The 24,524-nt window shown below is 35.4% G+C and overlaps 1 protein-coding gene across 1 annotated transcript in view; it reads left to right on the top strand.

Annotated features, from left to right (window-relative positions):
• Positions 1–24,524, top strand: part of CCDC178 (coiled-coil domain containing 178) — a 530,711-nt gene that overhangs the window by 60,109 nt on the left and 446,078 nt on the right. Inside the window, exons 4-5 of the mRNA XM_004479016.3 lie at positions 2,481–2,570; positions 11,277–11,416. Coding sequence (XP_004479073.2) covers positions 2,481–2,570; positions 11,277–11,416 — 230 coding nt within the window. The remainder of the gene's footprint in view (positions 1–2,480; positions 2,571–11,276; positions 11,417–24,524) is intronic.

Genomic DNA, 24,524 nt, shown 5'->3' with positions numbered 1-24,524 from the left:
CTTTCACGCTGGGCAGCTCTCCTTACGGGGCACACTCCTTGTGTGTGGGGCTCCCCTATGCTGGGGCACCTGTGCGTGGCACGGCACTCCTTGTGCGCATCAGCACTCCTTGTGCGCATCAGCACTGCACATGGGGCAGCTCCACATGGGTCAAGGAGGCCCGGGGTTTGAACCGCAGACTTCCCATGTGGTAGATGGATGCCCTAACCATTGGGCCAAGTCCACTGCCTGGAATTCTTTCTTGACACTTATTTGAAAATAAATATTTAATATTTCAAATACATTGGATTAATTTTATATGGTTAATTTCTAATTGTGTAGTAAATCAGATATTGTAGTTATTTTTTACTTGCTATTATTTTGAGTTACTTTATTATTGCCTAAGATATCTCACTCCTCATAAAGTTTCATTACCTTTAAAATGGTGTAATCCATATTTTGTGTATTTCAGATATATATATCACTTCTCCTTACTGTATTCTTCATATTCATTATTCCATTTATTTATTCTCAACTAACATGCCATAGTTAAATGATGGTGAGTTAAATTGTCTCATATATTTCTCTCAACTCTGTTTCTTAAAAGTAGATTTCTTTTTACTCAAATGATATTATTGTTTTGTTACAGATGCATAAATATTTCTTCATCATAAATTATAGCTTTAGTAGTAATATGATGACTAAATAGTTTTGCCCTAAGTTATAGATTCCTTCATATTTTGGTCACACTATTTTCCTTTTTATAATAAAATTTTATTTATAATTTTTGCATCATTTTTATCTGGTTATTCTTTATGGAAAAATTAGATCATATATATTAAATAGTTATTTGATTAGCACTATCCTTTATCATTTCTATACTTTTCCAACAGTTTCTTACATTTCCTTCTCTGTTTTACACACTTTTGCAATGATTTTGCTTTATTTTTTCTTTAATGTGATTTGGAAGATAATATTTTAATTTTAATAGTAAATTTTAGCTTAGGATATTCTGCCAACATTTAAATTATGTATCCATTTATTTTATGTCTAATTTATCAAAATATTTTGAATACCTTTAGAGTAAAGCAACATATATACTATATTTTTTTTCATTTTTCCAGCTTACATACAGTGAAATGCTTAAATCTTTTATAATTCATGAGTTTTGTTAAATCTCTATATATCCATGTAACCACTGTTTTGATTTCTATTACCAAAGTTTATACCTATCTTTTCTTGAACTTCATATAAATTAAATTACACAGTATCTACTATGGTTTCTCTAAGTTCTTTCAATAAATGAACTTTTGATATTTACCACTGTTACTGCATGTATCACTAGCTCCTTTTTACTACTCAGCAATTTACTATTGTACAACTACACATTAGTTTTTAAAATCTATTTTTTATGTGGACATATAGGTTGTTTCATGTTATGAATAAAGTTATTAAAAGTGTTCTTGGACAATCTTTTCATGAACCTATACTTTATCTTTTGTAAAAAGTTAAGGATGGAAATACTGCATCATAGAAGAGATATTTCACTTTATAAGAAACCGTCTAGGGAAGCGGACTTGGCCCAGTGGTTAGGGAGTCCATCTGCCACATGGGAGGTCCGCGGTTCAAACCCTGCGCCTCCTTGACCCATGTGAAGCTGGCCCACGCACAGTGCTGATGCACGCAAGGAGTGCCGAGCCATGCAGGGGTGTCCCCCACGCAGGGAAGCCCCATGCGCAAGGAGTGCGACCCGTAAGGAGAGCCGCCCAGTGCGAAAGAAAGTGCAGCCTGCCAAGGAATGGCGCGCACACATGGAGAGCTGACGTAACAAGATGACGCAACAAAAAGAAACACAGATTCCGGTGCCACTGACAACAACAGAAGTGGACAAAGAAGAACACAAAGCCAATAGACACAGAGAACAGACAACTGGGGTGGGGGGGAAGGGGAGAGAAATAAATAAATAAATCTTTAAAAAAAAAAAGAAACTGTCTAATGAATAAGAATGTTTTTGCATTTAAAAATATTAAAACATTTTGGAGATCATAAAATGAAATCTAAAATTATCCCTTTGTCTCCCCATTCCCTCTTTCAAAGGGTCACCAGTACTAATAATTTCTAGATACAGAAATTTTATATGGATCAACAAATATAAACCCACATGTCCCCTTTTCAAAACAGAAATGATGACAAAACTTACATACAATTCTCTGCCTTAAAATTTTTCACTTAGCAGTGTAAGTTTTCCTATGTCCTGTGCCCTTGTGTAATGCTTCATTTTTGTTTTAATATCTTCATGGCATTTTTACTACTTTCTTGTGAGAATTAAGCAAATTGAAGGGTATAAGTAAACATAGAAGGATATTTTACTGTCGGTTTTGTATTTGTATTGTTATTTTTTTCAAGGTCAGCACTTCCACACAATAGCTTTGAACAGTGTTTTGCTTATTTTAAAAATCTACATTAAATGCTCACTGAAATATTTTTTTTCTTTTTAAAAGATCATGCCACATCACAAGCATTGGCGCTGTTTGATGGCCCAGAGGAAGCCATTGAGATTTTTCATGAAAATAAAATGACAAATACTGAAGGTAAGGGATGAATGTAATTTGTATAGTAGCATACTTAGGCTCTATTTATATTCTTTATTTAATAGTTTGTGATATCAACAGGAAGAAATAAACCCTAAAATTCATTAATATTTAACATAATATTTAAATATTAACAATATAATATTGTCCTATATGCTAATAATACATTGTTAATGTACATTTTTAATTCCTAAGAGCTATTAAATTATGTCAGAAATTTGTGAATTTTAAAATAAACTTTCCTCCATGCCCAGGACTGGAAGGAATTAGTTTACAGTCTTATCAGTTAATTGGGATATATATCTTAGAAAGAAAAAAAGGATTAGTTTTTTCATGGTGTGGAGTCCAGAAGTAAAAAATCGGTCAATGAAAAGCCATAAAACATTACCTCTGATAAAGTTTCTGATATCATATGTGGAGAGAGACAGAAAGAAATGAGAAAAGTGCTCATCCTTGTTTTTTTTCAGGTGATTCTAGTGGAGAATTTTAAAAAGTTTATAAAGAAATTCCCCCCTCCCAGTTTTTTTTTGCTTGCTGTCTGCTTTCTGTGTCCTTTCGCTGTGCGTTCTTCTATGTCTGTATTTTTTTATTTTTTAAAATTTATTCCCCGCCCCGGCCGTCGCAGCTTGCTTGTTGTCTGCTTTCTGTGTCCATTCACTGCGCGCTCTTCTGAGTTTTTGCTTGTCTCCCTTTTTGTTGCATCACCTTGCTGAGAAAGCTCTCTGCGGCGCTGGCGGCCGGGCGGCACTCTGCAGAGCTGTCAGGCAAGCTTGCCTTCATAAGGAGACCTCGGAACGCGAACCCAGGGCTTCCCATATGGTAGACAGATGGGAGCCCAACTGATTTAGTCACAGCCGCTTCCCTATTAAGAGATTTTAATATTGGTTTGTAGAAATTTTTGCTTAGAATGTTTTCAGTTTGACAGTATGAAATTTGAAATAAGTTACCATTCTGACTCCTTTTTCTATTTCTGTCCAATAGAAATCTTTAATATAATTTTCAGATCTTGGCTTGAAATTTACTGGCCATGTTTATTGAGGGGCTGTAGTTAGTTTTGGACAGATTTGTTTAAAACACAAAATGATTGCATTTGAACCAGTCAATTCAAAGCACTGTGATTTAAATATTTCTACGTTTGATAACAGAAACAGAGAAGTAAGACAAACGTGAGTGAGTAGAATGAAGATGAGTTTAGTTTTAAAGGAGTTGATAATGTGGTTGGTTCTTGACAGATCTACCTCTGGTTTGCTGACCTCCATAAAGCCCAAGTGTTGATGATTGGTGATGAGGGACATCCAAAAGATTTATCTCAGGAAATTTTTAATCTCTCATCATTCTTTCATTTGCCAAATAATTATTGAGTATCCACTCTTCCAGGCACCATTCTTAGTACTTGGAATGCATCAGATCCCAATCATCTTTAAAACAAAACTTTTCCAGCTCTGTATGTGAGCATATAAAATGTGTGCCTTTTCCTCCGTAGTTATTCTGACTTAGACATTTTGGATTCCTGGGTTGTGATTTTCTTTATTTCCTTGTTTCTGGTGTACTGACTTCTCAAAGGGTGTATTCTAGCTTTAACTGTCATCCCTCATCCCATCCTAATAGGTGGTCCAGCCTTCCTTTCCTTTCAACTCTACACTAGGATCTGGCTTTCAAGAAGCTCAGCATAAAATTGAATCTAAAGTTGTTTAGTTTGGAGTCAAGTACTTTATAGGATAGGAGATCACTAAAGGAAAGAATGTTGAGGAAGCATATTTTTTAGCAAGTAGACAAGTTTAAGGAATATGTGGGGAAAGGCATAGAAGGCTTAAGGAAGAGAGCATTTCAAGGAAGTGTTATCTACAGTATTTTGTATTATAAAAAGTTAAAAGGGAAGGAGGATGATGCAAACTTAGTGAATTCTGTCACTAGGGTATGGTTATTGGGCTTGTTTAAAACAAATGGATTAAGGTAAAATTTACATATAGGGTAAAATTTACAATCCACATATTTGAAATATAGAGGTGAATGACTTTTGACAAATGTACACACTACCACCACCCGAAACAGGATATAGGAATTTCTATCTTTCCAGGAAATTCATTCATGCCCCATAGTAGTCCATCTCCCTTGCCTCTCTATACAGCCAATGATCAGATTTTAGATATGCTGTTCTAAAATTTCTAATAAATGGAATTATTCTAACTGTATTCTTTTATGTCCAATTTTTTTTCACTCAGAAAAACATCTGAGAGTCACCATTTATTAAATTTTCATTTTACTGATGATTGTTTATGTTGAACATCTTTTTTATATGCTTATTATTCACATGTATATTGTCTTTTGGAAAACTTCTAAATCTTATGCCCAGTTTTATTGTTATGTGTCTTCCTGAATAGGAATTTGTAAATTTTCTTTCTGAATTCTGGATACCTGGCAGATACATATATGTATACACACACACAATATTTTTTCTCATTCTCTTTCTTGTCTATTTTTTGCAATAATAAATTTTGTGGAAGCTAAAAGCTTTGATTTTGAGGAAGTCTGATTTATCATTTTTTCATTAATGTTTACTTCTTTTTGCTTCCTTATTAAGATATATTTGCTACCCTATGTACACAAAGATTTTCTCCAATAATTTATTCTATAATTTATATCTTTAGCCTTATAATTAGGCCTATGATCCCTTTTGAATTAATTTTGTGTACAATATGAGGTAGACGCTCATGGTTCATTTTGCTGCATATTGATATTAAAGTTTTCCAGCACCATTTATTGGAAAGACTATCCTTTCTCCATGGAATTGTGATATTGCCTATGTCAATAATATATTATGCTGTCCATTTTATTACCATTCTGTTTGAAATTTTCTAATTTCTTTTGTGATTTTTTTGACCCATGAGGTATTTAGAAATGTGTTATTTAATTTATGAATAATAGGAGATCTTCCAAGTATCTTATTATTCACTTCTAATTTTTTAATCTTGTGATCGGAGATCATACTTTGTAAGATTTCAGTCTTTTGAAATTCATTGTGACTTATTTTATAGTTTGGCATATGTTCCATTTTGGTAATCACTCCATGTGCACTTATAAAGAATGTGTATTTTTTAGTTTGGGGGTATATTGTTCTGTAAATGTAAATATGTTCAGTTGGTTGATAGTATTGCACCAATTTTCTACATACTTTCCGATGATGCCTTTGTACACTTTATTATGAAAGGAATGCAAAAAATCTCATATTCTGACTGCGAATTTGTTTGACCTTTAGTTTTTGTCATTTTTTGCTTCATGATTTTTGGCAATAAATTCTATATTTTGATTATCTGAAAATATTGTCATTTCATCTTCATATTTGAAGGATATTTTCATTTATTTTATGATTCTAGTTGATAGTTGCTCTGTTTCTATTCTTTCTCTTTCTCTCACCCTTTCTTTATATTAAAACACATTTCTGTTTTATATTCTGATCTGCATTGTTTTTGTTGAGAAATTAAGCAATTATTCATATTCTTGTCCTGTGTATGTCATATGTTTTTTGGTTCTCTGGCTGTTTCCAAGATTTCCTTTTTAGTTTGGCTTGCAGTAATTTGTGATATACCTAGATGTGGTTCTCTATATAAATTTCTTGTTTGAGATTTTATGAGCATCTTAGATGTGTAAATCAGTGTTTTTCTCCAAATTTTTTGACATTTTTCAGCCATTACTTCTACAAATATTTTTCTGTTTCAATTTCAGTCTGTTCTCTTCTAAAACTTCAATTATACATATGTTAGACTGTTTGATTTTGTCCCTCATTTTTTTAGGTTTCTGTTCTTTATTTTCTTTAGACATTTTCCTCTGTATTGTTCAGACTGGATAATTTTTATCAACCCATCTGCACATTCACTTGACACTTTATTCTTTTGTATCCAATTTTTAAAATTAAAATTCTTGTAATTTTAGTTCATGAATTTTCATTTGGCTATTTTTTATTTCCTTACTGAGATTCCCTATCTGTTGACTTATTAAGACCATATATCCTTCAATTATTTAAACATATTTTTCTTTACTTCTTGAACATTTTTATAATAGCTTCTTTAAAATGCTTGTCCACTAAATCCAACTTATGTGTGATCTTGTTTTTTTACTGACTTTTTCTAGATTTTATTAAAACATGTTTTCCTATTTCCTTGTATGATTCAATTCTGGACATTATGGATAATACATTGTAAAGACTCTGGATTCTGTTAGCTTTTTCTGAAGAGAATTACTTTTCGTTCTAACAGGCAACTCAGTTACCATCTGAGAAACTTAAACTGGTATAGGTTTGGTTTTATGCTTTGTTAGTGCAGATGTGTAGAAAAACAAAGGTTTCTCAATCCTCTCTTTTTTAGCTGAAGAAAACTTCCAAATTTTCTATTCTTTGCATATGATTTGTGATTTGGCTTTATATTTTTTAAAAGGTAGATGTAGAGGATATCTTACTCTAATTGATGGTCCTTACTCCTAAGGTGTGACAATTCTAGTGTTCAGCTGAAGATCAAGATTATTAAGGTGTTGACATGATCTCTCTATTCTGTCAGGGCTGGAACTCCAAGGTCCTGCATGCCCCAGCAATGCTCTTTCTCCAGCACTGTTCAACGTCTGGTATCTTTGTTTCTCAGGAAACATGTCATCTGTTCTTTGTTAGTTTTCAGGTAATTTTGCTTTACAGAGGTATAGACTCATCTACAGAGTCAGAGTACTCCTACATATATTTCTGGGTCCCTTCTATGCATACCTCTCTTCTCTTCAATTATCTGTGCTAAAGATTTCAGCTGCTTTTGCTACCCATGACACTGATCTTTGCCTCTTCAGTTCAGCAAGACTGGCATCTTCTGCTCTATCCCCAGATCCCTATATCACAATAGAGAAATTGTCCCTGGAAAGAGAGTTGGGAGACTCTGAGACTCAACCTTATGAATTTCCCTTCTCTCAGGAATCACAGCCTTGTGCTACCTGTTCTCCAGCACCTGAAAATAGTTTTCTCATAATTTTGTCCACATCTAGAGTTGCTTTTCATTGGAGAGTGAGTCTGATAACAGTTATTCTGGCATGGTGAAAAGAAAGGGAGTGGTGGTAGTGCTATCAATTCTTTCATTCATTAATTCAAAAATTTTATATTATTTTAAGGCCCTAAGAATATTCTGTCTCCGTAAAGAATGCAACACTTCATGAGAGAGATAGTTGGGAAAACAGATATCTAAGTGTGACATAGTAATGCTATTATCACAGTAATGTGCCGAGTCCTAATAAAGTAGAACGTGCTATAGGTCAAATGTCTGAGAAATTCAAGAACTCCTCATGGAAAAGGAGCCATGTAAGATAGAACTTAATACTTGCCTAGGAATTGCAATGTGAAGAGGCCAGATTATGGGGAAATTGTGGCTGCTGGTGTAGACCTCTCGTTTGAAAAAATTGCTAGTGAAAGCAAAATTCAGTATTGGATAGCAGCTAGTGGAAGTGGCCAGGTGAAGTGGTAGTAGATCCATGGTTACTTGAGGGAAGCAAGAAAAAATGTATTAAAAATGCAGATTTTGAAAAAAAAAAAGGCAGCTTTTAGAGAGACTGAAGAGAATTAAGATTAGTGAACACTGTACAGGGCATTTGTACATTGAATGGAGTGGAAGCAAATTCAATCTTTGATCCCTTCAGCTTTGAGAGTTTATAATATTCTACATAATCAGTGATCAGTGTTAAATGAAAATATAATAACATTGATTTTGATGAAAGTTTTTTTTCCATGTATATCTAAAACTAAAGAAAGCGTAAATATTAAAGGTGTTTTTTGTTGTTGTTGTTCAGAGCAGAAGAGTTGCATGGACAAGAAATTATTTCTAAACTCAAGAGCACTAGCTTATTTGACATTTTGTAATAAAAATCAAGATGGGAAAATGATACCTGAATGTGAAAAATAAATTTGTGTTCAGGTAATTTTTTTCTAGCAGTACTTTGTTCAGGAAGGGATGATGGACATAAAGTAAGCACATATTAAAAGCAGAAGGAAAGAAAGAATGATAGAGATAAACTAGAGATAAACTGTTACCGTATTAGAACTGAGTGAATAAATTATGTCAGGGTAAAACTCACTGAGTGGAGAGAATTGACAGTTTATAAATATAGTATTTCTATTTAATTTGTTCATACAGTCAACTAGCCCATAATTTTCTCCAAACAGAAATTACATGTTGCAAAGTCTCAGCAAACCTTAATTCTGGCCAAGATTCAGGAAGCTCTTTTACTTGTTAATTCAAGGGAGTTGAAGCTGAGAAAGAGGGGGTTTAGAGAGAATGAGAGACCTGCCCGGGGGTTAATTCTTTTAAATACTCATCCTGGCTATTTGGTATTGCCTACACAAGGAGAAGGTCCATCAATTTATGTTTCTAAAATCATTAGTATCATTGTATCATGGGACTTTAGGTGAAAAATATCTTAAATAACATCCAGCCAACCCATTTGTTTATCAAGTGAGAAATGTAAGATCTAGAGACTGAGTAGTTTTAGTCAAAATACATAGCTAATTATCAGTCAAGTCAAAAGTTGATGAACATGGATACCTAGTTCAGTGATCTTTTTTATTTGTCTTGCTATCTTGTTAAGGTAGGTAAAATTAAAAATCAAAAAGAAAGGGAAGTTTTAACTTTCCTTGGATTAAAAACTGGTCAGTAATAAGAAATCCTGAATTCTGGTTCTATCTCGTGCTATTTATGAATCCATGTCTTTTGCAGATATTAATGCAAATTTTAACTTCAGAGTATTTAATTTCTCCCACTTTTCCATAAGTAAAATGTTGATCCTAAACTATAGGAGTGCTTTGGAAATTAATTAGTATTCACAAAATAGGTTGAAAGTACCACATGCAAGATAAGTGTGAAATGACTTATTAGTATCCTTGTTTTCCCCACATTTAATGAAGCAGAACAAATGTTTTTAGTATAAGGGCAACTGCTTGGTTGTTACATGTGTTTCAGAACCTTCTTATTTCTAGAGGGAAGGGCAACATGTCCTTTTCAATAGGAGATCAATATGTAATTTTCACCAGCTTGTTCTTTAGTCCTCCAACTATTACAGAGATGAAAATATATCTGTGTACCAACTAAAGAGGATTGATGGAATATAGAACACAGAGTATTCAAAGCAAATATGTGTGTTCAGAGTATGGTCAAGGCCCTACTAAAGTTCTTTAGAACATCAGCATTCCTGTCATGAAAGAACATTCAAAAGTTGAAAACCAGTGGTATGAGACACATTTAAGATCTCTAAAACAAACCTTTATGCCTGTTTCTCTTCATTTTGCCACATTTTAAATGTAAAAAAGACTTTCATACTATAGCCAACCCTTAATAGTTGGAAGTCCCAGCTTTTCCATACCTACCAAGTATATGGACTTTGAGAAGTTATATAACTTTCCTAAGCTTTGCCTCATCTGTGAAATCAAGATAATGATCCCATTTAATAAGATTGTATTGAGGATTATATAAGATATGACATTAGGAGTGCTTAGTCTCATGTTTTGCAGGTATTTTTTTGTGCTCAAAATTGTTATTTTTAGTCAGATATATAATATATGTAGAACATATGTCTATGGAATAAACACCTTTATCATAAATGAAACAAATATCCCATTTTCACACAAATTGTGATTTTTTTTGGGGGGGGAGGAGAATACTACAAGGCTTCATTAAAAATAATATTTAAAGACTGCATCTTAAATGAAGGTATCTAAAGCATTTACCACCTCTATGGGTGGCATTGAAATGGAAGGCACAGTCTGGAGGCAACAGCATTATTTCTCTGTTCCTCAAAGTCAACTTGAATGAGGACATCAAATTGTTATCATTGAGTCACTGAGCCTATTTTGTGTCTTCCATTTAAGATCAGATTGCATACATAATCCAGGCCAATAGGGTTCTTAGAGTCAAAGGGATTCTTAGAGTCAAAAGTGCAAGTAAGCACTTTGGTAGAATTTCATGGACAACTTTGCAGTGTTTCTGCAACCTTCAGTCGATTCAGGGCATGCCAGGATTAGAATCACTGAGGCACATCGGACTGAGTGGATTTTATGATGAGTACAGCTTGAATGCAGTAGTGAGAACATCAATCACTCTTCACATGAGACTCCAATTTTCTGAAATGGAAGGTAGAAAATGAGGTTATTATGAGAATGAAGGAGACCTGCTTTTATTTTCTTCAGCAAGAGAAACTCATGCTGGATTTAAGGAAGAACTGTATTATTGTTAAATGACTGGGTGGTTGGATATTCTTTATATTGGAAGATGGGCAAACTCTTTGAAGGGAGTATTTAAAATATACTTCAGTCATTTTTAAGTGATTCAGGATCTGTTTAGAAACATGGGTTGTTTTCTTTTTTTCTTTACTTTTTTTTTTTTCAGTGTTTAGTTCATGATCCTATGGAACCCTTTAACTCTATCCTTTGCTTGAGGTTTTATTTGAGCTCTTTAGGATTTTTATTTATTATATTATGAAGTCATAAATGACTTTTATTTTAGCTTTTAGATTTTTGAGGATACGTATTATAATTCTCTGACAAGTTTATTTAACCCATGCATAATTTTATTAAAGGAATTTTAATAGTATTAGTACTAACATAGGAGAATTTTTCTCTCACATCCTGAACACCAAGGTTTAATATTCTCTATATAGCTACTACCTAATGTTCTCTGTCTGTTTTGTCTTTAGGGGTGAATAAAGGCATTTACTTTAGCTATCCAAGTCGACGTCACAGCTGTGCTTCAGTAAACATCCCAACACCATGTGTCAACAAAATGATTTCACATATTCAAGGTGTAGAGTCTAAAATACAGGAGCATTTGAAACGGGTAAGTGACATTTAGAATGCTAACATTTTCATAGGGGCTTAAAGAGCCTGTAATGTTCTGTTATTTAAAGAACCGAGGCAGTTAGTTTTATTTTTTATGATAATTGAAATACTTTTTAGAATCTTTTCTAAGTTACCTAATTTATTAATCTAGACATGTTTTTGATAGTCTCACTCCAGAAGGACGAAATGACCTTATTAAATAGATTTTTCCCTTCCTGTTTGTTCTTTATCCAGAGGCAATCATGCTAAGTAATAATTTCCGTAAGCCAACTTGACTAGTAAATTAAATAGTATTTGCATCCTTTTTGGGATACTAAACTGATTAGATGATTAGATGAGTAAATTGGTGTATAAAAGGACAGCTTGCCCTTTTTAATGAGTTATTTTTTTCTAAAGAAATACTTAATAGGTCTGTTGAAGGATAATATAGTGATTGTCACTTTGCCTTTTTAACCTGTTTGTTTGCCTTCATTAATTTGAAGGGAGTTCAATCTTGAAATCCCTGTAACTTCTGATTATTGTCAATAGATTTTTAGGAATTATAAAAAGTCTCATTCCTTTTATTAAAAGCATATTTCTTAGCATCTAATGCAGTACTAGACTGCCCATTCAGGGGGATAATTTTGGCAGAGATCTGTGCTATTTCTCTTTCTTCAGCACTGTTAATGTTTCTGTCTCTAAGAATGTTCTGAGTTGCCATTCATAATTCTTGGTCCAAGGTGTCACTTCCTTTAACAAGCATTAGAGATAGTCTTTAAGATTGCAGGCTTTAGAACTACAGCCATACCTTGGTACTTGACCACTTTGAAACTTGTTGAATTTGGTAGTCGGCACATTTTTATGTGAAAATTTTGTCCCAGTACTCGTCGATTGTTTGGTACTCTCCATGCAAGCTAGAACTTGTCGGTGTCAATAGCCTCATGACTTGCTACTGTTTCCAGCTGGAACAAAGGGTCACGTGTTGGTCACATGGTACTTCTTGCCTTGTGCACATTCCATTACTGTCTTACCTTAGTATCTGTGATCATTTTATGTAATTTTGCATTTTTTTCCCTCATGATGGGCCCTAAGAAAATGAGCAGTGAAAGTGCTGAGCAGAAAAGAAAATTACCTTGTACCACCCTTGAGCAAAAAAAGAAATAATAGGTAAATATGAGAGCATTCTTAGCATTACTGATCTTGCTAGGGAATACAGTGTGCCTGGAATGATGGTCTCCACCATTATTAAGAATAAAGAAGCAATTGAAAAAGCTGGTGTTGTTAAAGGAGTTAAAGAGTAACAAGGCAGTATTCCCAAACACTGGAGGAAGTTGAATAGGTGCTATGAATTTGGGTAAACGAGAAGCAGTTAGCAGGTGACAGTGTGTCCAAAGCCATGATATGTGAAAAAGCGAAAGTGTTCCATGTTGATCTTTTAAAAGAAAACTGAGTGATGAGAGTGTTGAAGTTTTTATGGCCAGCCATGGCTGGTTTGATAATTTTCAAAAGAGAATCTTCATCCATAGTGTTGTGAACATGGCGAGGCAGTGAGTGCTAATAAAAAGGCTGCTGATGAATTTGTCAGTGAATTTTTCAAGAGTATATAGAGCCTGAGGGCTTTATTCCCACCAAATTTTTAACTGTGATGAGTCAGAAGTTTTTTGAAAAAAATGCTGAGTGAGACCTATATCACAAAAGAGGAGAAGGCATTACCAGGCTACAAACCAATGAAGGACAGGCTCACTCTGTTGTTATGTGGGAATGCTAGTGGGGACTTAAAACTCAAGTCTCTACTAGTCTATCATAGTGAAAACCCATACGTTTTCAAAAGCATAATGTTATAAAAAGCAAACTCCATGTGATGTGGAGGGCAAACAGCAAAGCTTTGGTCATGAGGCACTTTTTTGCCAAGTGGATAAATGAAGTATTTGGTCCTTCAGTGAAAAAATATTTTCTGGAGGAAGATTTGCCTCTGAAAGTCCTTCTACTTTTGGATAATGTGGCTGCCCACCCTCCAGGCTTGGAGGATGACTTACTAGAGGAGTTTAGCTTTATCACTGTAAAGTTTCTGCCTCCCAACACAACTCCTCTTATTCAGCCCATGGAACAACAGGCCATTTCAAACTTCAAAAAGTTCTAAAGCAAGGTGCTTTTCCAGAAGTGCTTTGAGATCACCTCTGATACTCAGTTGACCCTCACAGAATTCTGGAAGGAGCACCTCAATATCCTGCACTGCCTTAACCTTATTGATAAGGCCTGGAATGAAGTACCTTATAGGACAGTGATTTTGGCATGGAAGAATTTGTGGCCACAAGCTGTGACTCAGAGAGACTTCAGAGGGTTTGAGGCTGACCCCAAGTCTGCAGGTACAGAGGGTATAGTTGTGCAGGATATTGTATCTTTGGGCCAATCCATGGGTCTGGAGGTCGATGCTACTGATGTTGAGGAGTTAGTGGAGGAACATTGTAAAGAGTTCAGCACTTAGGAGCTGCAGGAACTACAGAAGGAGCAGCAAAAAGAGGTGGCTGAAGAGATCTCTTCAGGTGAGGAGGAGATAAGAGAGGCTGTCCCAAGTTCCTTGGTAATAGAAATGTGTGCAAAAAAGTTCAAAGCTTTGTGAAGAAGTACCATCCAGACAAGATTCTGATAAGCAGAAATGTGAATTTATTGAATGACCAAACAATTTCACACTTTTGAGGAATTCTGAAAACAAGACAGAAACAGTCCTCATTGGGTAAGTTTTTAGTGAAGGAGAAAAGGAGTGTCAGAGGCTGTGGTGCAAGTGGTTAGGGCGTCCGTCTACTACATGGGAGGTCCACGGTTCGAGCCCCGGGCCTCCTTGACCCGTGTGGAGCTGGCCCATGCGCAGTGCTGAAGCGCGCAAGGAGTGCCGTACCACACAAGGGTGTCCCCCGCGTAGGGGAGCCCCACGCGCAAGGAGTGCACCCATAAGGAGAGCCGCCCAGCGCGAAGGAGGGAGCAGCCTGCCGAGGAATGGCGCCGCCCACACTTCCCGTGCTGCTAACAACAGAAGCGGACAAAGAAACAAGACGCAGCAAAAAGACACAGAAAACAGACAACCAGGGGAGGGGAGGGGAATTAAATAAATTAAAAAAAAAAAAAAAAAAAGAAAAGAGGTAGAAAAGAGAAAGAACACCTGATGTTTTCATGGAGGGAGACTCTTCTTCCAAGCAGCACTCCATGTAACCTCTCCTCCTTACCAGTCTCTTCCCACCATCCCATTAGGCCATGGACTCTTCTCAGTATAGGTAAAGTGAAGTTTTAATTTTATTTAATTAAGTATTTATTAATTTCTAGGCTTATTTCTCATGTAAAGTAATGATATACAGCCTTATCTTTTTACATATTGCCTTTAAAATGTACATTTTCTTTGGTTTGGGAATGCATTAAATTTACTTACATTATTCCATATGGGAAAGATTTGTTTTGTATTTGTTGTTTTTGGTACTTGGCATGCCTCCCAGAACCAATTAATGACAAGTACTGAGATACTTGTTTTGTGACCTGATGGAAATGGAGATAATGACAGTGGGTTAGAACAATAGTATATGATATGCAGGTAATATATATTAGCTCTTCATTTTCATGTAAAATTATTTATATCATTCTGTGTTATTATTATATTATCTATCTTATGTCTATGTTTCCGCAAATCAGAACACTCCAGAAAACACTTTTCAGGTACAGGACTGATGGTATCCTTTGCCTTGAAAGATATGTTAATTAGATAGAAAAGAATAATATTTATTGATATGCTATATTGTATAGCTGGTAGGTATTTTAATGAACAATTGTACATGTTCCTAAAAGTGATGAAAATAGGTTCTTAGGTATTTTAATAAACAAATTACATGTGTCACTGCACTGCTGACTTGCCCATCCACTCGCCAACCACACCCTTCTACCTTAGTATAGATTTTGCCCTTGTGGGTTGACACAATGCCCTCTACTCCCTTTCTGTCTCCTATAAACCTATCTTCCAGACTCCAGCTCTGTAAGTCTGCTCAATTTGCTTAATTTATATCAGTGAGGACATGTAATATTTGTCCTTCAGTGCCTGGCTTACTTCATGCAACATAAGTTTTCAGGATTCATCCATGTTATCCCATGTGTTTATACTGCATTCCTTCTTACAGCTGAGTAAACCCCCTCTCAATTAGAAGGAGAGTGGGCATCACCATCTCCAAATCCTCAAGATTGGGAATGAACAATGTACTAAAGTAGACTTATTATTATTCTACTATAGACTTATTATTATTCTAGCAATGGAAGAACTCTTATCATTGATTTACAGGCAGTGGCCACCAGAGGTTCTGAGGGATGGGAGAGGGAAGAATAGATATAATATGGGGACATTTTCAGGACACTGGATTTGTCCTGCATGACATTGCAGTGATAAATATAGACCTTTGTGTATTTTGTCAAAACTTACAAAATTGTGCATAACTGAGTGTTAACTATAATGTAACTGTAGTCCATGGTTAGTAGTGATGCTTCAATATGGGTTCATCAACTGTAACATATGTACCACACTAACAAAGGATGTTGTTAATATGGGGAAGTGTGGGAGGGGTAAGGAGTGGGGCATATAGAAATCCCTTATATTTTTTATGTAACATTTATGTAATTTAAAGCTTCCTTAAAAAATAAAAAAAATTAATTATTAAAAAAAACAAAGTTCCATAGGGGGAAAACAATTTTAGCAGTTACCATATATTAAAAACCTAATATAATTCAAGCACTTTGTTTTATTTTGTTATGTTATTCACAAAATGTCTGTTGAATGCTTATTGTTATATCCAATTGATATATGGGGAAAATAAAATTTAAAATAGTTTAGTAACTTGTTCAAGGTCCCTAGAAAGACCTGGGATTCAAGCAATGTTCATCTGTTATCAAAGCCAGTTTTATTGTTCTTTCCACAGTCCCATATGAGGTTCTCAGCAAATAAACTGCTAAACGCTATGGGTAATAGGTCCACTAAAATATTACCTTAGATAAAATAATTCACAAAATAAGTTATTTCATGACTTATCTTAAATAAGTCATGATATGATAAAAGAGCCTGCCCTGTGTTAATACATTGAGTAAATTAGCCAAATGAATAAACAAAACGCTATGGGTAATAGGTCCACTAAAATATTACCTTAGATAAAATAATTTACAAAATAAGTTATTTCATGACTTATCTTAAATAAGTCATGATATGATAAAAGAGCCTGCCCTGTGTTAATACATTGAGTAAATTAGCCAAATGAATAAACAAAAAGGCTCAAGGAGCACAAGCACCAGGTTTGGCTCCTTTAGTGTTATACCAAGGTACCTTGTGCTCAGTGACTAATAATCAGTAGGCAGTCAACAAATATTGTGGAATGAAAGAATGGATAAGAACCTGAAGTAGAAATTTTCTTTTCTAGATACATCTGAGGCACCTATCTGTAATAAGAGCTACCATTTACTGAACAATAAGCTATTTCTAGAAATTTAACGGGCACATATTTTAATGCCAATAAACCAGATAACCCAGATGAAATGGACAAATTCCTAGAAACACACAAACTACCTACATTGACCCGTGAAGAAATAGAAGATATCAAACCAATTACTAGTAAAGAGATTTAATCAGTCATTTAAAACAAACCTCCCAACAAAGAAAAACTCAGGGTCAGATGGTTTCACAGCAGAATTCTATCAAACATTCCAAGATGACTTAACTCCAATTCTGCTCAAACTCATCCCAAAAATTGAGGAGGAGGGAACACTCCCTAACTCATTCTATGAGGCCAACATTACCCTCATACCAAAGCTGGATAAAGTAACCACAAGAAAAGATAATTATAAACCATTATCTCTATGTATATTGATGCAAGAATACTCAACAAAATACTAGCAAACCGAATCCAACAGCATATTAAGAGAATTATACAGTAAAATCAAGTGGGATTTACCCCTGGTACTCAAGGCTCGTTCAAGATAAGAAAATTAATATAATACACTGCATTAAGAAAATGAAGGACAAAAACCCCACATATCATCCCAATTGACACAGAAAAGGCAATTGACAAAATGGAGCACTCTTTCTAGATAAAAATGCTTAGGAATAGAATGAAACTTCATCAACATGATAAACATGAAAATCCCACAGCTAACATCCTACTTAATGGTGAAAGATCTAAAAACTTTCCCTCTAAGATCAGGAACAAGACAAGGATGTCCACTACTGTCACCACTGTTATTTATTTATTTATTTTAGGAAGTACCAGGGATTGAACCTAGGACCTCATACATGCGAAGCAAGCATGGTACACCAGGTCTCCACCGCCCTTATTCAACATTATCCTGGAAATTCTTGTCAGAGCAATTACATAAGAAAAGGAAATAAAAGGCATCTGAATTGGAAAGGAAGAAGTAAAACTTTCCTTCTTTGCAGATGATATGATTCTATTGTCCTGGTTTGACTTTCGTGGACCCCAGAAAATTGAGTTTATAAACGAACCCATTCCAGTGCCCTACACTGTAAATGCAGTGTAGATGGAACCTTGAGAATAGATTCAGTAAGAGAAATTGATTAGAGCACTTGATTAGATTGGAGTATGTCACTGGGGTGTGACATAGGTTGGGTCTCTGCCCTCTTGCTGGGCCTGTAAGTTGAGAACACACAGGAAAGGAAGCTCTGCCATTTTGACCTGGCCATGTAAGAGAGAGGACTCAAGAACTGCTAGCAGTCAAAGCTAAGCAAAGAAGTCCCCAAGAGACTGGGCCTATAGAGCAGGTCAAGGCTGAAGACATGAGTCATATTCTTGATCACCCACAGCTGAGAAAGGGAGAAAGAAAAACATCTGAGGCTGAGAGAGAAGGCCAGGAAAGAGACAAGCCATATGCCTAATTGCCCACAACTGAGCTTCTGGATATGGTATGCCCTGAGAGGAAGGCAGAGACCTCAGTATAGGTTGACTTCCATCTTGCCTTGCCACAGGGCAGGATGCCATGATTATCAGTAACTTACTTTGGTGAACAAGCATCTCTCATAGTGCTTTGATTTGGACATTTTCATAGACTTGGAACTATAAGCTTTCACCCTTAATACATGCAATTCCAGTCAAAATTCCAACAACCTCCTTTGCAGAAATGGAAAAGCCAAACAACAAATTTATATGGAAGGGCAAGAGGCCCCAAATAGCTAAAGCCATCCTGAAAAAAAAGAATAAAGTTGGAGGTCTCACACTTCCTGATCTTAAAACTTACAAAGCCACAGTAATCAAAAAAAGCATGGTTCTTGCAAAAAGACAGACATATAGACCGGTAGAATCCAAATGATAGCTTAGAAATCAATCCTCACATTTATAGCCACCTCATTTTGGACAAGTGAACAAAGATCAGTCAATTGGGGAAGAATAGTCATTTCAAGTGGTTCTGGGAAAACTTGATCTCCATTTGAAACAAAAGGATGACCCCCCCCCCCCCCCACCTAAGACCATATACAAAAATCAACTGAAAATGAATCAAAGACCTAAATATAAGAACTATTACTATCAAACTTCTAGAAGAAAATGTAAGGAAGCATCTTTAGGACCTTGTGTTATGAAATGGTTCTTTAGACTTTACAACCAAAGCACAAGCAACAACAAAAAATAGATAAATGGGACTTCATCAAAATTACAAACTATTGCATGTCAATGGACTTTATCATGAAAGTAAAAGCAACCTCTACATGGGAGAAAATATTTGGAAAATATGTATCCAATAAGGGTTTAGTATCTATAATGTATAAAAAATCCTAAGCTCAACAATAAAAAGACAAACAACCCCAATAAAAAATGGGAAAAAGATTTGAACATTTTTCCAAAGAGGATATACAAATGGCCAGATAGCACATGAAAAGATGCTCAGCATCGTTAGCCATCAGAGAAATGCAAACCAAAACCACAACGAGATACCATTTCACACACATTAGAATGGCTACTATTTTAAAAATGGAAAACAACAAGTGTTAGAGAGGATGCAGAGAAATAGGAACACTCATTCATTGCTGGCCACAATGTTAAATGGTGCAGATACTCTGGAAAACAGTTTTTGGTGGTTCCTCAGAAAGCTAAGGATAGAAATACCATATGACCTGGCAATCCAACTACTAGGCATATACCAAAAGAATTGAAAGTAGGAACTCAAACAGATATTTGCACATTGATGTTCAGAGTGGCATTATTCACAATTGCCAAAAGATGGAAGCAACTGAAATGTCCATCAACCAATGAATGGATAAATAAAATGATAGAATATTTTCAGCTGTACAATTAATGACATCTGTGAAAAAATATGGCTGAACCTGGAAGACATCACGTTGAGTGAAATAAGTCAGACTTAAAAGTGCAAATATTGTGTGACCTCACTGATTTGAAACAATTATTAATAGAATAAGCAAACTCATAGAGTCAAAATCTATAATACAGGCTACCAGTGGACAGTGGGTATCAAGAATGGGAAGTTGAGGCTTAAAATGAACAGGGTTTCTACTTGTAATGATGAAAATGTTTTGGTAATGAATGTTGTTGATGGTAGCACAACATTGTGAGTACAATTAATAACACTGAAATATGTATCTGAGTATAATTAGAAGTGGAAATGTTAGATTCTATATATGGTAACAGAATAAATTTTTAAAAATTCATTGAACTATATTACACAAACAGTAAACCCTAAGTTAAACTATATAATTAATAATACAATTATAAAAATGTGCTATCATCAATTTTAACACATGTTACACACCAATGCAAGGTCTTGATAGTGTAGTAATATTTGAGAATTCTGTATTTTCTGCATGATTGTTTCTATAAACCCACAACTTCTCTAATAAAAGCCAAGAGGATAGGCTAAAAAATCTTTCTCATACCAAAATTATTAAAGTGTTTTATTATTTCTAATATGTTAATATATTGTGTTTAGCATCATAAAACTTTTGGAATTTTGATTTTATGGCATGAGGCAATAATTACTTAACTTGCCCCCATATCATTTATTAAGTTGTCCATATCCATTGATTTGAAATGTAAACTTTATGAGAAACCAAATTCTTACAGATATATAGGCTTTTCTCCTTATGCTACTCTGTTCCAATCTGTTCCAACCATTTACTGGAGTATTCTCTCCCCACTCTCATATTATTTGAAATATTTTTGCTTTGTTTTATGTTTGGATGACCGTAAGTGCAACTATTTCAATGATTTTTTCTTTTTCTTGGCCATTTCTCCAGATCAATTTTAGAAACAAGTTGTTTATTAAATATGAGTTTGATTTTTGATTGGCATTACTTTGAATTTATGTTTACCTTTAGAGAATAGAAATCTTTAAATATGAAATCTTTGCCTTTAGGAACATGATGTCTCTCAGTTCTATGTGAATTACTCCATATGTATTTTATGATTCTCATTTTAGAGATCTCTCATGAGTACTTGCTTATTGCTAAGGCTTGGTAGTGAATATGTAATTGTTTGCTTCATTATGTTTTTTGAGTTTTGCTTATATGAAAACAGCTTACTTAATTTATATCCAATAGATTTTATTTGACTGTCTTGAATTGACTAGCTAAAAAATAACATTATCTAAAAATAGTATTTAAGTATTAACTTAACAGTTATTATTTTGTCCTGTTGCATTGGCTTGGAATTTCAAAACAAAATTTAATGAACAGTAGTAAGAACAGGTTCCTTGTTATGCTGTTATCCTCCTTTTCATGATTCTTTCAAAATATATTTTTTATTTTTTTAAAAAAGATACTTAGATTACTCAAAATGTTTCACAAAAAAATATAAGGGATTCCCATTGCCCAACTCCCCACACCTCCCACCCTTCCCCACATTAACAAATTCTTTCATTAGTGTGGTACTTTCATCGCAATTGATGAACACATTTGGAGCATTGCCAGTGAACGCAGATTATAGTTTACATTATAGTTTACACTCTGTCCCACTCAATTCTGTAGGTTATGGCAGGATATATAATAGCCTGCATCTGTTGTTGCAATGTCATTCAGGACAATTCCAAGTCCTGAAATGCCTCAATATTACACCTCTTTTTCCCTTTTCCTGCCTTCAGCACCTCCAGTGGCCATTGTCTCCACATCAATGATATAATTTCTTCCTTTGGTAGAATCCCAATAAGTCTATAGTAGAATACTAGTAAATCCACTCTAGTCCATATTTTATTCCCCAATCCTGAGGATTCTGGGATGGTGATACCCACTCCACCTCTAATTGAGAGGGGACCTTGATCCCATATGGCTGATGGATGGGACTCTCTTGCTTGCAGTTGTAGTCTTCTTGGTTTCTTGGTGTGTTGGTTGTCCATCCTCACCTCCTTGTTAGTTGCCCTGGGTGAATCCAATGAACAGTAGAGTAGGTGTTGCAACTCTCCTGAGGCTCAGAGCCCAGCTGGCACATGGACAACCCAAAGATTCAAGTCTCTTGGATGTATACCTACTAACTCCAGCACCAACTATAGGTTCAAATAGAAGGGACAGAAGAGGTACATATAGAGATGTCACAGCTGAGTCCAACTCTGTCATACTCAGGAGCACAAACTCCAAAGTAGGGCCCCTGGTGAGGTTCCAAACTGCAAATATATCTCACATGACTAGGACCTAGGTGTCTTCAGAGTACTCAGGAGCCCCACTATTTGAGGTAGTATCTACTGTGGCAGTCTATGAGATCCTGCTGAGATGTGCATAAGCATTATCTCTAGGATGACCTCCCAATTTACTTTGAAGTATCTTAGCCATATAAACTTGTTGGTCTTTACCTTTTCCCCCTTTTATTCAAGGTCTTTTTCCAGTTGCATTGTAAATTGGTGCTTGGTAGAAATCCCTCTGTGCCTAGGAGGCTCATTCCCAGGAGTCATATCCCACACTGGGGGGAAGGTAATGCATTTATATGCTGAGATTGGCTTAGAGAGAGGCCATATCACATCTGAACAACATGGAGGCTTTCAGGAGGTAACTCTTAGGCACCCTACAGCACTAGGCTAAGTTGCAATTTCAAGAGCAAAGGCTGATAAGCATGATTGTCAATATCAATGACCCATCAATGGACCATCCTTCTTCACTAGTCATTGCCCTGCATTTGAGGGATTGTTGCTGTTCCATTAGAGAATGTGGCAGAGCTCCCCAGGATGGGAATTCAATATCCTTTCAGCTCCCCCATGAATATTTAAACTCATTTATATACCTTATATATATGCCCAGGTAAACTTTCTCCCATGTATCCCCCATCACTGACACCCCACACCAATGATCCTCTCCTGCCACAGTTGTAATCCTTCTGTGGTCCAAAACTTCTTAAAAAACAAAGCCAGGAATATCACCGAATACAATTAATAGGAAAATGAAATAATAATGATAAGTTTAAATATAAGAAATAAAATACATAATAATTTATAAAAATTAAAACTAAAAATTTTTTAATTGGGATATTAAAAAATAATGAAAAATATTAATAAATTTTTTTCTTGATGTTTTGCATTTCATCATTGTAATATGTATTGTCCTGTATGTACAGTGCCATTTTCTTACATTTCTTCCCCAGTATCTTACTTTTTTTTCAATTTTGTCTTCAAAGAGGTTTTAGGTCACAGTGAAGTCACATACAGAACTCATGGCCCTTCCATATACCCAACATCCTCCCCTTTTTCCCTCTTCCCATATCAATAACCTTTTTATATGTGGATGGTACATTTGTTACAACTGCTGTACAAATATTGAAACATAGCCACTAACCAAGGTCAAGGGTTTCTTTATGGTCTATACTCTAGACCATACACTTTTATAAACTTTTGATGAAATTCAACATGGCCTGTATCCATCATTGCAAGATCATGCAGAACACTTCCATTGCCCCCTAAACACCCACTTTTCCATCTACTCTATTCCTCCCTCCCCCTCCCCTTGGGACCCATAGTGACCACCAGGTTTCACTCCTTGAAGGGCAAGATTCAGTTACTTGCAGAAATACGGAGGGCTTGACACACTAATCTGTCCTCCCCTATTAGGAACTACCTATACTCTTGAGTGACACCCACCCCTCTGAGAACATAACAGGCCTCCCCAGGATGGGATTCCAACTCCTTCCTGCTCATTATGTGAGACTCCACCCACGGATACAACACACTATGACAAAATGATCACATGCACATTCTCAAGAAGACTGCCCCAGGTGCACTCTATCCAAAATGCGCACTTCATCCAACACCCTAAACCAGTAACCCTTCCTTGTCATATTACTAAAAGAGCTTCCCCAACATTGCAGTTTCAAACACATACTCACCAATCCCCAGCGTTCACCTGCTCTCTCCCCCAGCCCTACTCCAGTTCCACGGACTGTCCAGTCCACCCTCCCCAGCCTATATATGCTGGATATTGAGCTCCTATCAGATATATGGTTACCAAATATTTTCCCCCCTTTTCACTTTCTTGATAAGCTCTTTTGAAGTGCAAAAGGCTTTAATTTTGAGGAGGTCCTATTTATCTATTTTTTCTTTCACTGCTCTTGCTTTGGGTGTGAAGTTCATAAAACCATTTCCTATTACAAGATCCTGTAGATGCTTCCCCACATTGTCTTCTGAGGTCTTTATGGTCTTGGCTCTTATATTTAGATCTTTGATCTATCTTGAATTGATTTTTATATAAGGTATGGGATGGTGTTTCTCTTTTATTCTTTTGGATATGGCTATCCAGTTTTCCAAGCACCATTTGTTGAAGAGGCCATTCTCTCCCAGTTGAATGGCCTTGTCAAATATCAGATGACTGTGTATGTGAGGATCTATTTCAGAACTCTCAATTTGGTTCCATTGCTTTGTATGTCTATCCTTGTGCCAATACCATGAAGTTTTAACCACTGTAGCTTTGTAGTGTTAAAAAGTCAGGTAGTGTGATTCCTCCGATTTCATTTTTCTTTTTCAATGTGTCTTTGGCTATTTGGGGCCTCTTGCCCTTCCAAATAAATAAATTTATAGTTAGTTTTTCCAATTTGGTAAAAAATTCTGTGGTGATTTTTATTTGGATTGTATTAAATCTGTAGATCGGTTTGAGTAGGATAGACATCTTAATGATGTTT

The sequence above is a fragment of the Dasypus novemcinctus genome, chromosome 16 (genome assembly GCF_030445035.2).
Source record: "Dasypus novemcinctus isolate mDasNov1 chromosome 16, mDasNov1.1.hap2, whole genome shotgun sequence".
Lineage (NCBI taxonomy): Eukaryota > Metazoa > Chordata > Mammalia > Cingulata > Dasypodidae > Dasypus > Dasypus novemcinctus.
This window is presented reverse-complemented; position numbering and strand designations above follow the sequence as displayed.